This window comes from Arabidopsis lyrata (genome assembly GCF_000004255.2).
Source record: "Arabidopsis lyrata subsp. lyrata unplaced genomic scaffold ARALYscaffold_1, whole genome shotgun sequence".
Lineage (NCBI taxonomy): Eukaryota > Viridiplantae > Streptophyta > Magnoliopsida > Brassicales > Brassicaceae > Arabidopsis > Arabidopsis lyrata.
The window spans coordinates 28,981,546-28,995,199 of NW_003302555.1; the positions used below are offsets into that span (position 1 = coordinate 28,981,546).

The following is a 13,654-nucleotide window of genomic DNA, read 5'->3' on the forward strand; positions in this document are numbered from 1 at the left end:
TTTTCAAGTTTTTATGCACTTTATATATTACTTTAATACTTTATAATTATTTATATTATGCAGTCTCTTTTATGATTGGCTGAACTTTTTAAAAGTAGATCTTCTTAATCTGCGTGTTTAAAGCTAAAACGACTTATATTATGAAACGGAGTGAGTATTTAACTTAAAAGAAAGGAAAATTTGACTCTATAAGACCATATGCAAGGGGGAACTTTTGAATGTGTTCTTAGGATTTAAAAATAGGAAATAAGGTGAACAGTGGTAGAACAGTTCTAACTTATCCTGCAAACTGTTCTTCCTGAAGAACAGTTTTTATAATTTTAAGAACAGTTGTATCCACTATTCAACATTTTTATTATTTTAAAACCCTTAAGAACACACCAAGTGTTTCCCCTTGCATATGCTCTAACCAAAAAAAATTTATTAATTAAGAAACTAGCACTCCAAAAAAAGAGAGGAGATATTCTCTATATTTTATGTAATAAAGACTTGTTTACCCTCTGTGTTAAGTGCACGCTCTTGTTCATCTTCTCCCCTTTTGTGAACTGTGCTCCTTTCATCTCTCATTTCCTGCGAAATCTGACTCACTCTATTATATAACAAAAATCAAAACTATCAAACTATGGATTGGATCACCGAGACCTGACTCACTCTATTATATAACAAAAGTACAAAACCATTAGCCACAAACCCAACCATCAACGCAACAACCTTCGTCCCTAACTCCGACTTCTTTTATCCTCCGTCTTCGGGAGAATGCTAGCAAACTCAGGTGAAATCCTTTCGTCAAATTCTGTCCGATTAATCTTCACTTTCCCACCAAAGTTAATCTGAGAATTTTTAATTTCTTAGATCCATGGGAATAAAATCGGAACTAGTAAATTGAAGATCTAGTTATGGATTTCTTAGATCTAAAAGTGATTAAGGGTTTACGATGGTCATCAAACTCACGGCCGACGACAATAATCGATTTGTTCCTTTAAGTATCACGTATACTCCATTGATTTTTTTCGATGTGGGTATCATCACAACCTTGTACTCAGTGTTAGCACATAAATTATAGTTAGTCTACAATTTCGGTGGAGTTTAGATGAAACAGGTTACATACTATTTTCTATACTATTTTATCTATAACCACATATAGGAGTAAAATTGTTGTTTCAAACACAAGCCACGTCATTCACTTCTACTATCTTTCCACGCGCGTGTCTACTTGCTGATTCGTCTAAGAGGGAGTTTGACGACATTTCCCCACCCTCATCTGTTACTTGCTTAATTTTCCCAATTATAGTGCTATATATTTTAATCCTATCTTCCAAAAGCGTCACTTTTGCAAATCACCCTAAAAGAAAATGTATTTTTTCCTACCTAACCTGCTTTATTGTATATATATTAAAAAATAACACAACGCATACATGTAAAGATTTAACGTTAAAAGTTTGAATGGAGAGACACAAGTGAATAAAGAAATGAGATCAGCAAGAATCTAATGTAAAATCTAGTCTAATACCTAAACAAACTAGATCACCATCACATCAAATTGTGTTCAATTTTTCTCACAAGGACCATCACACCATTCATCATTTTATAAACTAAAAATAATTAAATAAAAATGAAAAGATTCGGTGCTTGAAATAAATAAAATAAAGTAAATTAAATGAAACCAATTCCATCAGAATATTCGAGACCTTCCCTTGTGCCAGCCACCACCAGTCATGGTTTTGGCCAAAAGCTAATAAGAGTCTCTTCCATTGTATGGCATCTCCTGCCATAAAATCAAAGGTTGTCAGCAAAATCTAACTCTTTTGAGCAATTTTTTTTGTAAAAAGACAAAGCAAGAATTATGAGGAAAGTAGTAACCGGTTGATATGGCGTTGGCGGCATGAACAAGACCGGTCTCTGTTGAGTAATCATCATCTGTTGTGGGTACTGTTAACATTGATTCCACATTTCAGTCTTTCAATAGAGAGAATGGGTTAAGAGTTTTAACGTCATGGCTCTTATAAGCAAACCTGTGGACTATTTGGAGAATAATATGTTTGATTTGGACTAAGCTGTGTTGTGTTATTATACATCATTGGGTGTTGCTGTCCAGGGAATGCTCCTCCCATCTGTCAATTTTCAACTTTGTGAATCAGAAACATAGCTTAACAGATATTAAAGCTTGATTTAGATCATTAGATTAAGAATAAAGAAAAGTTACTCCGTATCGAATACGTAGTCCTGGCATGGGTGGAACAGGAGGATAATAGAATGATCCGTCTGGGACTGGAGATTGAGGACTTTTAGCTGATGGAGAAGATGGTTTGAAACTCTTTGCGTTGGGGTTCAGTTTAAATTCCTGATCAGACCTAAAGCCCGTTAGTAAAAGCTTACAGTATTAAGGAGAAATTAGATGATAAACCTAAGCACCGCGAAAAAACCTTCGCATTTGGGTTGAGTGTGGATTTTTCTGATGATAAAGAACCAATTGAAGAGCTTGGTGATAGTATTGGACGATTTGATGCTGAGGAAGCTGCATAGTTTTCTGAATTTCTAGAAATGGAGCTTCCAGGCCACCCAGAAGAGCTCTCAGATTTCGCTCTGTCAGAGAGTAGACCGACTCTTCCATCAGTGAAACTTGGCTTCTCAGATGGTGGTGCATCTTCATTGAGGTAGCAATTAAATACATAGTTGGAAATTCAATTGGTATCAACATTTAAGATGAAACAGGAGTAGATAGATACGATAAGCTGAAGTTACACATACCTTCAAGACCAGACACTGATTCCTCAGATGGCTGTGTTACAGATTGAAGCCAGTAGAACAAAGTTATATGTAATGTTCCATTATGCAAATGCAATCAAGACTAGATGCGTAGTTTAGCTTTTTTACCTTTTTATAAAGGGAAGACCCTAGGAATTTGCTCTTTCTTTGCTCACCAAGCTGGCTCTCATTCCTATCAGAATGAGTTTCAGAAACATAACGTTAAATGAAAGATATTTTGAACAAAAAATGTATATTCCAAGGAAAAGACCTGATTTTGTTTCCTGCAACAGGAAAATCTTTGGATGGCTGTTCGGACATAAGCTGGTGCGAATGCTTATTTGAGTTCGACCAGCTCTGGTCTACAATTTTGTTATTCCGTAAATGCAGGCTGTCACCCTGAAGGACAAAAAATGGCAATATCACCGATGATTCTCCTAGAAACTACTACCAGTGAAGAACTCAACCATACCCATGTTTCTTCATAGACCATGCCAGTTGAAGCAGGTTTCTTGCCATCAGAAGCAGAAGAGTCACCAAATGTCAAATTGTTGCAGCAATCCAACAATATGTCTTCTTCTTCGTCTTCGTCTTCATAACATGTATCATCAAATCTATTAGCCGTACAGACCGATGAGTATTTGGTTTCCTCATCAATATCAAACTTTCCACTAAGCTGGAGCCCTCTTTCCTGTGTAAGATGATTGCATGCATGAACCATTAGAAGTTAGATATGATACAACAATGAAACGTAAAAATTCAAGAGTCCCATAAGATATCCGTAATTCACCTCTGCTACGTGAAGATCTCGGGTATTCTCACCCACAATCTCTCTCGCAATCCTCAAGGCTTGCTCTTCTAGCTCCCTCGTTCCAGGACCTCTCTCAAGTTTTGTGGTATACAATTCCTCATCAAAAGTGCTTGTTACTCCAAATAATGACTTATTGACCTCAAACTGATTCCAGCCCCTACGATATCATCACATATAAGATATGTTGAGAGGTGTCCTTCAACCCAGGAAGTGTACATGATGAAAAGTGCTCACTGCAGACAGAGGTCTCAAACTAACCCACATGAAATTATCAATATATGTAACAGCTTTTTTATATTCAATTTACTAAGTAAAATGATATTTATTTTGAAAATTAAATGTATTCTAGTATATTTCTATTTGATTATGTGTAAAAATTAATTATAAAATAAAGAAAATTGAAAACTTTGGAAACGGCAGGCCTACTCTAACAATCTGTAATAATATGGCGGGTGAGTTAGGATATCTAAGCATTAGCGGCCCACCCCACCAAAACCCTGTATTGGTTTAACCAACTGCAGGGCGGCTTAGCCTGCTTTGACATCTTAACCAAGCAATAAGAGGAATTGAACTGGGATCAATAAATATATGGCTACCTGTTGAAGTTAAAATCACGAACATGAATAAAAATCAAAACTCTCATTATTAAAAAGGAATCATAGTAACAAGAACAGAAATCGAAAAACTATGATGTCTGCCTCAGCCTAACCCGATACAACCTCCAAAGCACTCTCTAACTTAGATCATAAAAGTAAACACTCTGAGGGAAACGAAATAGAGAAAACAGTTTCTAAATCAGAAAATAGAAATCCTAACAAAAAGGTAAATATCCTACGTTAATGAATAGCATCACTACCTCTTCCAAGGATCATCAAACACATTCTCCAGATCTGAACAGTCTGGAACATCTTCATCAGGTACCCAAGGTTTCAGCTCTCTCTCCAAATCAACATTATAAAACTGTGATATCAGAGAGTCTGTCAACAGCTCTAAAGGCTTCTCGCACTGAACAGAATCTGAGCCGTTATGGCTGGATACAGGAAGGTCCTAACACAGAGACCAATGGCAAAAGAATAACAATGTCAAAACACCAAGAAGTCTTTCTAACATGCTGGTGCACTGACATGAACATAAAAACCCAATCCCATTAGCAAGAAAAGAGTACACACCTTAGCTATAACTTGCACAACTTCGTCAGCAGGGATAATGAGTATCTTTGAAGGTGGCTTGCTGACAAGCGGAGAACGGGATTTGGTTCCTCGTGAATCCCTCATTAAACATGCCATTTTCAAAATAATTCCTGAAAGTTTCAAAGAGTTTGTAAGTGATAAAAAAACAAAGTTACCGCTTCTTGTATTATATTACATCTTAAAGGGACAAACAGGTTACCAAAATCCTTCTCCACATCAGCAGCATGAAATATGCCACTGTAAACTGATCCATTTTTGAGATGAACTTCTACCTGATGTCCAATATTACAAGTTGTGAAATACACCAACAGCTTGTGAGAAGGGGTATCCACACTTCCAGCTTCCCAACCGTTTTCTTCACATATATATCAACAAACAAGAGAATGAAGAACATGATGCTGGTGCTACATCAGAATAAAGATATACATGTTATAAATATATATACAAAACCTGTAGTGCCCGCAGAAGGCTGTGCGTTATTCATCCCAGCCTCTTTTTCAACTCTTCTGTGTGAAAATCCATTGGATGAAGAGCCCGAGTGAAGAACAGGCTTCATAGTTGCTTTAACCTGTTGAAGTGAAAAAAGTATAAGAATTTATCGATAAACCGAATATTCAATAAGATGATAAATATAACTGTATAAAATACACTTAATTTCATGTTTTATTTTGCCAGGTCTCACGGGACGATGAGCCTGATATGCAAACTGGCCTCCAATTCGCATTCATGCTGGCATCAAAACTTTCTTTTAATATTTCTAAATGTGATGTAACTGTGATATTTGTTTTAGATAGAATGTCACAGTCAATTTCATACATCGATCTACTTAAATAAAACCATATTACTAGGGGTTCATCAACTAAACCCTATACAGAGAAGTAACGTGAATGTTCTGAAACGATAAAGTAACTCCGATTGTGAGCCATGGGAACAACAACCAAAAACTGCCCATAACATGTAAATTGCTAGCCAATTTTCCAGCACAAATATCCAGATTGTAGGCATACGAAACGTGAAACTAGAAGATTGGTGTTCTATCTCCTGACCAAGCAGTTTAAAGGTTACATTGAACGTGAATCACTATTACGAAAGACACAAACTTGCGCAGGCTTCATACATCAAATCAAACAACGAAAATCATAATCACAGCTCTAAAGAACAAATAACATGACAAACCAAAAAAGTCCAAATTTATATATTCTGTTGATGAAAAACGCAAAACCAAATTAAGAAAATGTATTAAAAGGGACCAAATAAGCAACAAGACAACGTTTTGCAATCCAAAGCTGAAATTTTTCAATACATAACGAATTTGTACTAGAAAGAGTACCAAAAGGAAACCCTAAATCAACCAACTCAATCACCAAAATCTCAAAATTTGAATCACAAATTTCCCAGAAAAAGTAAAGCTGAAGGCAATGAAATCAGAATCTGAAGATAGAAACCTGAGAAGATGATATTTACCTCAACAAAGCTGAAATCAACCAATGCTAAGAGGAAACGAGTGGGGTGATTTCCGTCTTGGCGAATTAGGGTTTTCCGACAAGAGTTAGGGTTTACCGGCGAATTGAGGAGAGAATCGCGGTAAACGAGTCAACAATAAATCTCCAAAGGTGAGATTTTGATTTTTTCGATTTTGTTGCAATGAGCAAATTGAGAACAGATCGTTGAGTATTTACGACGTGAGGGTGTGATCACCTACGGAAGAGCGTATCATTAATTCTTTTGGGCCTTTTCTTATAAACTTATTTGGGCTTATATAACCCAAAGAGATTATATCTCAAACAAATTTATTCGAAATATAGCAATTATTTCTCCATTGAAATATTTCAAATTATTTCTTATTTGGACTATTTTTTTTTTTTTTTTTTTGCGAAAAAAAAAAAAAAAGAAGTCTATATAAATCCTAAAAACATAGTCCCATATCAAAAAAAAAAAAAAAACATGGAATCATAAACAGTTGAAACAAAATCAACGACTAACCTTAAACGAAGTTGGCATGGAAGTCTATGTTAAAAATATAAACAAAAGCAATCTCTAGATTAACTTTTTAAGAAGGCATGATATGCATTGCTTTTTTTTTTTTTTTTTCGCCATGATATGCATTGCTTGATGATGTGAAGTTGTACTAATAAAACTCATAATAATTAATCAAAAGGTTTAAACTTTCAAGGAAGAGGAGAAAAAGGTGGGAACAAGTTTATAAAATTTATATTATATTATAGTAATCAAAGCTTTTAGAAATTAAAATGATAAGGCTTAGTTATAGTTGCACGCTCTATCATTATAGTTCATCGTTTTAGAGCAATCATTTCAACACTTTTATCACATTTTAAGGAAAAATATATTCTTATTTGTTACCATAAAGTTAAGCATAGAGATTAGAGAGATGACTAATGTGTTTGGCGTTAAGAGAAGACTAAATGTTGTTATCAAAAATGTGAAAGAAAAATAAAAACCAAATGTAGAAAACGAACATGTGGCACAGAGGATTAATAAAGAAACACGGTAGACCAGTGTTTTGCTGTAGTGTCCAACGAACTCCAAAGCCCAAATCTCAAAGCTTTTTTTACTTTTTCCCCAAATCCGCAGAATCTTCTTCTTCAGCTTTGAGTTTCCACAGAGAGTGAGAGAGAGAAAGATCGATACTTTATACAGTATCATCTCCCACTCATTCTCTCTGTCGCTTGAAGCAGCGAGAGAGAGAGAGAGAGAGAGAGAGTTTAATGCGAATTTATGGGTTTGATCTACAGATCTGTGTACCCTAATTTATGTCTCTCGCGTAACGGTCATATTTCAATTTGAGCTCTTCATCGCTGCGTTTATGTGATCTCGGAGCTCTTGCAAGTGTACGTCTTTTTTGCCTCTTCACAGTGCAAGAATTGTCATTTTGGGTTTGGAAGTTTCTTCATTTCTAGATTTGATCTGGGTTTTGCTTGAAATGTGATTTGGGTTTCTTCTGGCTTGATCCCAGGAATTTTTAGGGTTCGTGTAGTGTGAAAGAGAGGAAGAGATGCTGACTTGTATAGCGTGCACGAAGCAGCTTAACACCAACAATGGCGGATCTACTCGAGAAGAAGATGAAGAAGACGGAGTCATTGGGACTCCTAGGACTAAGCAGGCCATTAAATCACTGACGTCACAGGTAGATTAATCCTTCTGCTGGCTCACTTTCATGGATTGTTTGGTTTTGTTGGTTTCTGTTTGGGAGCTAAGAACCAAAAAAAAACATGTTAAAGCATGACTCGTGGTTTGGTAGAGACTTGACTCTTAGTCTTAATCTTGTATTTCTTTTAGTGGTTGAGTATGATTAATTCTTCAAACATTTATTTCCTCTGAATTGTCATGTACTCTCTTATCTGTATTTTTTGTCAAATCATGTGACTTTTGTATGTATGTGACTACTGTTCATTTCAGCTAAAAGACATGGCAGTAAAAGCTTCAGGGGCATATAAAAACTGCAAACCGTGTTCTGGGACATCAAACCGGAATCAGAATCGAAACTATGCTGATTCGGATGTTGCTTCGGATTCTGGGAGATTTCATTATGCATACCAGAGAGCCGGGACTGCAAGCTCAACTCCAAAGATTTGGGGGAATGATATGGAGTCCAGGTTAAAAGGGCTTTCTAGTGAAGAAGGTACACCTACGTCCATGAGTGGCCGAACGGAATCCATAGTGTTCATGGAGGAGGATGAAGCCAAGGAATGGGTTGCGCAAGTGGAGCCTGGTGTTCTTATCACATTTGTGTCATTGCTTCAAGGAGGGAATGATCTAAAGAGAATTCGGTTCAGGTAATTGTTTCTTGCCGATATTGAACTGAATAGATGCGGTGTGTTTTCCCATTGATCTGCTTTTACTATCTTGTTATGGCATGTTAGGTTCTGAATTTGGAAATAAAGGTTTTTTTTTTCTTCTTGTAACACCCATGAGTAGTACAATTGTTGAGGATATTATTTGTGGGACTACTGTACTAGGAACACTTGTATTTCTGCTGAGCCAATTGAAGTTCAGATGACCCTGAGCTTAACAAATCTTTAGTTGTCAATGGTTTTCATGCAACTGCTGAAATAAAGAAGCACCAGGCTTCATATTACAGAGACTAGCTTCTGTTGTGTTGCTGTCAAGGATGGATATTTTGGCCCCAGAATTGGTATCTCTTGGGGGTTTTTTGTATTGTGCGGATGCTTAGTTTTTTTGTGTTACACGTTAGACCTGTTTCCGTTTTTGGCTAAGCGAAAAGAGTTTTTGTTGATTTGAGTCTAGATGGTTTTGTTTTTACATCGTTACTTCTTGCAGTCGTGAGATGTTCAATAAATGGCAAGCTCAAAGATGGTGGGTGGAGAATTTCGAGAAGGTCATGGAGTTATACAATGTGCAGCAGTTCAATCAGCAGAGCGAGCCACTTCCAACTCCTCCTGTATCTGAAGATGGGGTAATACTATTTCACTATTGAACACTCAAATCTATTAATTGACTATCAAAACCAAAGTTTTCTGGTTTATATCTCTCTTTGGGTTATAGTTATACAATGTTGCAACTTTAAACTTCGATAATCAAAGTCATGTATGTACTTGGGTCCTAAATAGATTGCTTGGAACAAACCTTGTTGTGCCAGGTCTCACAAATACAGTCCGCGAAGGACAGTCCTGTAACTCCACCTCTGGAAAGAGAGCGACCTCGCAGCAATATTCCAGGCTCTTCTGGTCTTGCTTCAACACCAAAGCTCTCTAGCATCAGCGGAACCAAGACAGAAACATCATCAATCGATGGTTCTGCTAGAAGTAGCTCAGTAGATCGATCTGAGGAGGTATCAGTGAGTAACGCAAGCGACATGGAAAGTGAATGGGTAGAACAAGATGAGCCTGGTATCTATATTACTATCAGAGCTTTACCAGATGGTAATCGCGAGCTTAGACGCGTTCGATTCAGGTATACTACATACCTCTCTCTTTCTGAAAAGTGAGACAATGTTGGTTACAAAAGATGATAAATGGCTTTTATGTGGTGTTTGTTATGTAGCCGAGACAAGTTTGGGGAAACACAGGCGAGGTTGTGGTGGGAACAGAACAGAGCTCGGATACAACAGCAATACTTGTGACTTGATGATAGATTTACTAAGTGGAGCAGCTATTAGACGAAGAAACAAACAACAACAACAACAGAAGACTTAATTTATTAACAAAGACTTTTCTTTTTATTTTTTTAGTTATAACTTGATTACTTGAACAAAAGCTAAACAAAGACTTTCTTCTCAATTTTCTTGCTTCTTGTTAGATTTAATTTAGATAGATCGATATTCAGCATTTCATTTCAGATTTGATAATTTATGGAATACAATAATTATTATGTGATTTTATCTATTTTGGTCTACTTCTAAAGGACAAAATTTGTATCTTTTGCTTATACAAGAATACTCCATAAATGATTTTGATAGTGAAGGAATTAACATGAAAAAAGTGAAATATGCTATAAGATATGAACAGTAAGGTCTATGAATCGACGTCTGCTTTTGTACCCTCGTTTCTTCTACAGGCTGCTTCAGTATCAAATCTATGATATATAGCAGAGACGCATCTTAGTTTAATTCTCTTGACCAGGTAAACCAAAACCAGGACGGGTCATAATCATTGTGAAAAGCAGGAAGAGAACCTTATAATGCATGTGCTCGGTCGTTTTAGTGTTGTGCTTCTTTTGGAATACCCTGTTCTTTTTCTCTTTTCGCCATGAGAGGGTTTTGGGGATTTGGGGTATGAGAGTAACTGTTGTTTTAAGTGATGTTTCGTAGAAAAGACTGTGTTGTCATTGTTCTTCTTTGAGTTCTGTGTCATTCTTTTGTGTGCTTTTCTTGGGATCCCCAAAACATTTCTTTCATACTCTCCCGGGTTTTCATAAAGAAACATTGGTTCTTGAGCTTGACCCAAACTTTCTTCTGCACTAATAATATGAACCACTTTTGAACTTAACAACGTTTGAAAATGAGTTCATAAGTTTGATTATCTTCTTGATTACTTTGGTTTCTTTTTTTAAATTATTTCACATCAAATGATTATGACAACATGCCAAGAAGAATCTAATTGATGGTGTTGTTGACATTTATAGAAAATTAGGAGTTAGTTAAAGAAAATGGTATAGAATCTTAATCAAGTGCCTATTTGTTACCTCTCTTTTACCCTTTTGATAAATGATTTCTCTCTATGGACTTCTAACTACTTACTTACCTTTAATTTGAGTGATTTGGAGTAACTAATACTCTTTTTGTTTTCATCTTCCACCAATGTTCATTAATCGTTTTCTTTGTTTTTAATAACATGTGATAGGATCATAGGAGTCAAAGCTAACATTAATTAGACTTTATTATTACTATATCTTGAAAGCAAGGATTTCACAGTATAGTATCTTGAGTTTATAAATTATATTTTACTCAAAATGGTTTGAGAGGCCTATAGACTAGGGTTCATCTATTAGGGAGTTTTAGAATTAGATTAGGTGGCATAATCTTTAAATAATGAAGGCTTTTTTTAGGAGATAATGATGGGATATTAGGCTCTACTTGACCCCTATCTTCCTTAATGAAACTTAGCTTAAAATGGAAAAATTAAGTACATACACATTGTATTTATTTAATTCTATCTTTAAGTTGCTAGAAAGTGTCATCAGGGCCGGCGCAGAGGGCAAGCCACCGAAGCCACCGATTAGAGCCTCAAAATTTGAGGTCCTTTTTATCTAAAATTTTGTTAAGGTTTCTTATATACAATAATTTTTGTAGGGCTTTTTAAAAATATTGTGGGCTTTTAGAGACAACTACAATATTCTTTTTAATGGTAAAAATTTAATTTAAAAGAATTTTTTTTTATGGGCTTTAATTTTGCTTAAGGCACCCAAATTTACCGGACCGGCACTGAGTGTCATCATTGATTTGGCAATTAAAGACCCCTAACTCTTAAAATCCTAAATCCTAAACCCTTATACTTGCTGAAATTTTCTTACGAATTTTTATAATTTCTCTATCAAGTTGAATAAAATGGAATCTCCTTTTACTGCATGCACAAAAACTCGATTTGGTTTTTGATTAGAAGCTGTCATTTTCTTATAACTGCAGTCTACACATGCGTGCAAGCTCTGCGACTCAGAATTTTGTTTGTTTCCAATAAATATGGAGATATATTATAGATAAACATAGCATATATAGAGAGGACATTTGATGAAATTTTAAGTTTATTAATAGACATATATTTATGCTAGATATGAAAATGAAGTTATAGTTTTCTAAGCATGTTTATGTTACTCGTACACGTTAAGGACATATCTTATGAGTTATGATATGATTTCGTTTGATCAAAGACAGGAATACGAATTTATATAATAAGTTAATTAATATTGTAAAAGTAAAGAACAGCAAAAGTGTACGAGGATGGGTCCGGTTAAAAAAGAAGGTGTTATGAGTGGGAAGTTTCGTGGATTCGAAGGGACGATCATTTTATATTAATTTATTTGAATGAAATTTTCCAAATTTGCCACAAATGGTTATTTTTGTTTTTTTTTTAAATAACTAGTAAATCTTTTTTTGTTAAAACTTATCAATTTCCCATTTCCTTTATGTATGTCTAACTAGATTTTAACCCGCGGTACACCGCGGGGCTATATTTTCTTAAAAAAATCAAAATGTAATTTGTTTGATAGATTATTTTGATTGTTAATTTTAGGATTTCACCCGTGGTATACTATCTTTTATAAATATCAACCCAAACCCGTCCCATCATATTACCCGTCTCGTAAAATTAAACATCATTTAGTTATTTTTCTTTTTAATAATACTTTTATTTAAAAGCTATATAATTCAAGTCAATTTAAAAATTTCTTTTAAATGGTTCCCATAAGATTAGATTTGGAGATTTTGGAGATTGGTAAGTTTAGATTTTATATGGTGATTTAAGATTATTTAATTAATGTGGTTTTGCCAAATAAATAAAAAGAAGGTAACGTGATTAAGATGGGCCTAATATTGGGCCTAGTTGTTTATTTTTTTTCATTAAATGTTAGAAGCAGAATTTTCGGAAGTATCCGATTTAATAAACCGGGTCAAACGTTATTAAAATAAACCGACCCACCAGTGGCATTCCATTGTAAATACATTCCAACTCCAGGATTTATTTGCTAAAAGTCATCCAAAAATGTATATATAGATTTACTTTCGATTTGTGTGATTAATTTTTAGCTTTCTCATATTACACCTTAAGTGTCAGATTTATTGACCAAACATCTAGCACACATCTAGATTTTTGCAATTTCTAACACAACAATTTATCTCATTTGAATCTTTATATACAAAAGAGGGTGTAAATTCAATCAAACATTTGGAATTATCTATCTTCAAATAAAAAAAAAATAAGGAAATTGTTAAAAATACCCCTTTTGGTGTGCCTTTTTTCAAAAATACCCCTTTTATATGTCCATTTTCAAAAATGCCCCTTTTTAAATCTGAAATTTTTATAAAGTTTTATTAGGTTTATAAGGTACTTATGGATTGTAACTACTACTTGAAGACTCGATCCAAGTATTTATAAGGTTTTATAAGGTGTTTTAAAGGTTTTAAAAGTTATTTTAAAGGAGTTTTAAGGTTTTTCAAAGGTTTTACAAGATATTTTAAAGGTTTTTAAAGGTATTTAAAATGCATTTATAAGGTATTTATAAAGTATTTATAAGATTTTAGATACATAAAAATGTAGTTTGTGTATGTTTTAATAATATTACATACATATTTGGATAAGTTTTATATTTTTAAGAGCATTTTTTATAAGGTTTTAAAAAGGGGTATTTTTGAAAAGTGGCATTGAAAAAGTGGCATTTTTGCAAAAGCCCCAATAAAATATCTCATGTTATTTTTTAAAAAAATTTATTTATTTAT

General features: G+C 34.6%; 2 protein-coding genes across 3 annotated transcripts; one reads left to right on the top strand and one right to left on the bottom strand.

Moving 5' to 3' along the window:
• Positions 1–1,444: 1,444 nt before the first annotated feature.
• Positions 1,445–6,406, bottom strand: LOC9330542 (polyadenylate-binding protein-interacting protein 3). Of its 2 annotated transcripts, none has more exons than XM_021013588.1 (15): positions 6,216–6,406; positions 5,197–5,316; positions 4,946–5,101; positions 4,726–4,856; positions 4,413–4,603; positions 3,536–3,713; positions 3,218–3,436; positions 3,017–3,144; positions 2,875–2,938; positions 2,749–2,779; positions 2,424–2,644; positions 2,204–2,341; positions 2,013–2,111; positions 1,861–1,929; positions 1,445–1,765 (listed from the first exon to the last, which is right to left on the bottom strand). In XM_021013588.1, the coding sequence occupies exons 2-15, from the start codon at positions 5,300–5,302 to the stop codon at positions 1,733–1,735; spliced, it is 1,764 nt and encodes a 587-aa protein (XP_020869247.1). In that variant the 5' UTR covers positions 5,303–5,316; positions 6,216–6,406; the 3' UTR covers positions 1,445–1,732. The 2 variants fall into 2 exon arrangements, with proteins under 2 accessions (XP_020869247.1, XP_020869246.1); XM_021013587.1 differs by having other exon boundaries at positions 5,197–5,314; positions 6,211–6,406.
• Positions 6,407–7,196: 790 nt separating this feature from the next.
• LOC9330543 (protein Brevis radix-like 3) lies at positions 7,197–10,105 on the top strand. Its single transcript, XM_002891748.2, has 6 exons — positions 7,197–7,595; positions 7,721–7,891; positions 8,164–8,540; positions 9,046–9,181; positions 9,365–9,678; positions 9,769–10,105. The coding sequence occupies exons 2-6, from the start codon at positions 7,760–7,762 to the stop codon at positions 9,845–9,847; spliced, it is 1,038 nt and encodes a 345-aa protein (XP_002891794.1). The 5' UTR covers positions 7,197–7,595; positions 7,721–7,759; the 3' UTR covers positions 9,848–10,105.
• Positions 10,106–13,654: the final 3,549 nt, after the last annotated feature.